General features: G+C 42.8%; 1 protein-coding gene across 1 annotated transcript in view; it reads right to left on the bottom strand.

The window, feature by feature from the left end:
* ZNF286A (zinc finger protein 286A) overlaps nucleotides 1–2,998 on the bottom strand; it is a 20,266-nt gene that overhangs the window by 8,483 nt on the left and 8,785 nt on the right. Inside the window, exon 4 of the mRNA XM_045293495.1 lies at nucleotides 960–1,074. Coding sequence (XP_045149430.1) covers nucleotides 960–1,074 — 115 coding nt within the window. The remainder of the gene's footprint in view (nucleotides 1–959; nucleotides 1,075–2,998) is intronic.

Genomic DNA, 2,998 nt, shown 5'->3' with positions numbered 1-2,998 from the left:
GGCAACAAATGTATAAATGTGCTTGACACAATGGATATATGTATGGATTGTGATAAGAGTTGTACAAGCCCCTGATAAAATTATTTCAAAAAGAAAAAAAAAATTGCAGTAAGATTTTGGGCCTGTTAAGTATCTTGGTTTTAAAAGAAAAATGTTTTTTCCCTGTGCAAAAAAAAAAAAAAGAATTTCTCTGGTTTTCTCTTCTGGCTAGGGAAATTTCAGAGGGACACTGTCGCTTAGTCCTTATGGAGAAAGGTCGCCAAATCGGAACCTCAGAGACGCAGCACCACAAAGCTGTGACCGTAGGAGTCAGAGTTCCTTTCCACTCATGTCGCCCCTTCCTTCCAGTCTTTCAGTTACAATCTCTCACTGTCCTGGAGAAGTTATCACATGGACATTGGGTGGGCTAACATCTTTCACGCAAATACATGTATACAAGTGTCCATACACACAAAATGAGGGGCACATGATTCAGAATTGGCCAGAGCATATACCATTTCCTTAGCTACAGTGATTATGTCAAAGATGGACACGTGACCTTGTCCTCTGATCCTTATCCTTATTCTCAGACCATTCTGTTTTGCTGAGACTCCTAGGCTTTCAGTTGCTTAGCAATTTACCTAGCCCACTGGCTCCTTGGCCACATGGGAAGGGCCTAGGAATAAAGCCAATTCTAGGCAAAGTCATGCCAAGTGATAGAAAAAGATGAAAGAAATTCCTGATGGATAGATTTGATTCTTGGATCATGTTTTCTTGAAGGGATGTGAACTGAATCCAAGAAAACCCTGATATATAATAAGCGAAGACACTTCACCAAGAGTATAGAGAAAACATAATTTTCCCCCTAGGCCCAAAGGAACTAATACTTTTTGACTCCTGACCAACAGAGTGAAGGTTCTGTTCAGCTATTTTATTTCCAATAAAAATAGACAGATTACAGAGTCAAACTGTATCCTTACAAAGTGAGACCAGGTTCCTATAGTTCTCCAGCATCACATCCCGCTGTGTAGGGTCCAGCTTTCCCCACTCCTCTGGGGTGAAATCCATGGCCACATCCTTGAATGTCATTGATTCCTAAAGAATAAAACATGTTTATCACCTTTCATGCAATAATCCCACTTTCACTCCCGGTTTCCACGGCCCTGATGCAGAGCCATTCCTTAGGACGGTGGTTCTCGACCTTCCTCATGCCGCGACCCTTTCATACAGTTCCTCATGTTGTGGTGACCCCCCAACCGTAAAATTATTTTTGTTGCTACTTCATCACTGTAATTTTGCTATCATTATGAATCGGGTGACCCCTGTGAAAGGGTCACTTGACCCCCAAAGGGGTCACGACCCACAGGTTGAGAACCACTGCCTTAGGAGAAAGTGACTATGACATATGAAAGTATTCTAACAGTATTCAGATGGACTTTTCTACAAATCAATACATAGGTACGTCAATACGTATCCAATGCACCACGCTAGATTCAACATGAGAGCCACGCCATAGATTTTCCCTTGGAAGATTATAATTTTTCTGGGGAAAAATGAGTTAAGGCGGACATTGAGTCAACAGTATAAATTAGCAAAGGAAACAAAATGTAAGCAGAGGCAATAACAAAAGCCCATGGGCTCTTCATTATGAAACCAGCAAAAAGAACCAGCAACAAAAGAAAAAAAAGATCCATTAGACTTCAACAAACTTAAATATTTATGTGCAACAAAGCATACTATTTAGTGCGAAGACAATGCACAGAATGGGGTAAAATATTTGCAAATTATACAAGATTACTACCTAGCGTATGTAAAGAAGTGGAGACTAAAAGATTAGAAGACATTAATAACCTGAGATGTGCACATGGCACCGTCTTGCTTGTAGAAAGCGAGGACTTGAAGCACTTGCTGATGAAGACCAAGGATTAATATCTAGAATATATAAAGAATTGGAGAATACATATAAAGGCTTGGAGGAAGGCTCATTAATAACTTCTAATGTGCAGATGAACAACCTTACTTGCTGAAAGTGAGGAGGACTCGAAGCACTTGCGGACAGAGATCAAGGACTGCAGCCTTCAGTGTGGATTATGACTCCATGTAAAGACGACCAAAATCCTCACAACTGGACATGATAGCATTATGATAAACAAAAGGGACAGAAGCTGTCCAAGATTTTGTCTTGATTGGATCCACAATCAATGCTCATGGAAGCAGCAGTCAAGAGATCAAAAGACGAGTTGGATTAGGTAAGTCTGCCGCACAAGACTTCTTTAGCGTATTGGAAAGCAAGGATGTTACTTTGAGGACTGAGGTGTGCCTCACCTAAACTATGGTATTTTCAATGGCCTCACATGCATGTGAAAGTGAACCACGGAATACAGAAGACCAAAGAAGAATCAGTGCATGTGAATGGTGCTGCTGGAGAATACTGTAAGTACCATGGACTGCTAAAAGGACAACCCCATCTGCCTTGGAAGAAATAAGGCCAGAGTGCTCATTAGAGGCAAGGATGCTAAAGCTATGTCGCACACACTTTGGACATGTTGTCAGGCGGACCAGTCCCAGGAGAAGGACATCATGTTTGGTAGAGCGGCCGTGACAAAGAGGAAGGCTCTTAAGGAGCTGGCTTGGCAGTGTGCTTCCAACCATGGGCTCAGGCATATGAACACTTGTGAGGACTGGGCAGCGTTTGGTTCTGTTGGGCATAAGGTCGTTATGGGCCAGAACAGAATCGATGGCACCTGACAACAACAGTGCTATAAAGAACTCCTACACCTCATCAATAACAAAAAAGGGCAGACAAGCCAGTTCCAAAATGGGTAAAGGGCTTCCAAAGATATTTCCTGAAATAGAGATGAAGATGCGAACCCTTTCCGCTGCGGACGAGATGACTGACACCAGGGCCCCAAAGAAAAGGGCAGAACTGCCCCCTGGGACGTCCAGGCGCTCACCTTACGGAAGCAGACCACTCCATCTGTTTCCTGCAGGGCACCTGGTAGGGTCACATGGACCTTCT

The sequence above is a fragment of the Echinops telfairi genome, unplaced genomic scaffold (genome assembly GCF_000313985.2).
Source record: "Echinops telfairi isolate 266 unplaced genomic scaffold, ASM31398v2 ScPeMD7_2010;HRSCAF=2546, whole genome shotgun sequence".
Taxonomy (NCBI): Eukaryota; Metazoa; Chordata; class Mammalia; order Afrosoricida; family Tenrecidae; genus Echinops; species Echinops telfairi.
The sequence above is the reverse complement of the archived record's forward strand: the minus strand, read 5'-3'. Positions and strand labels throughout refer to the sequence as shown.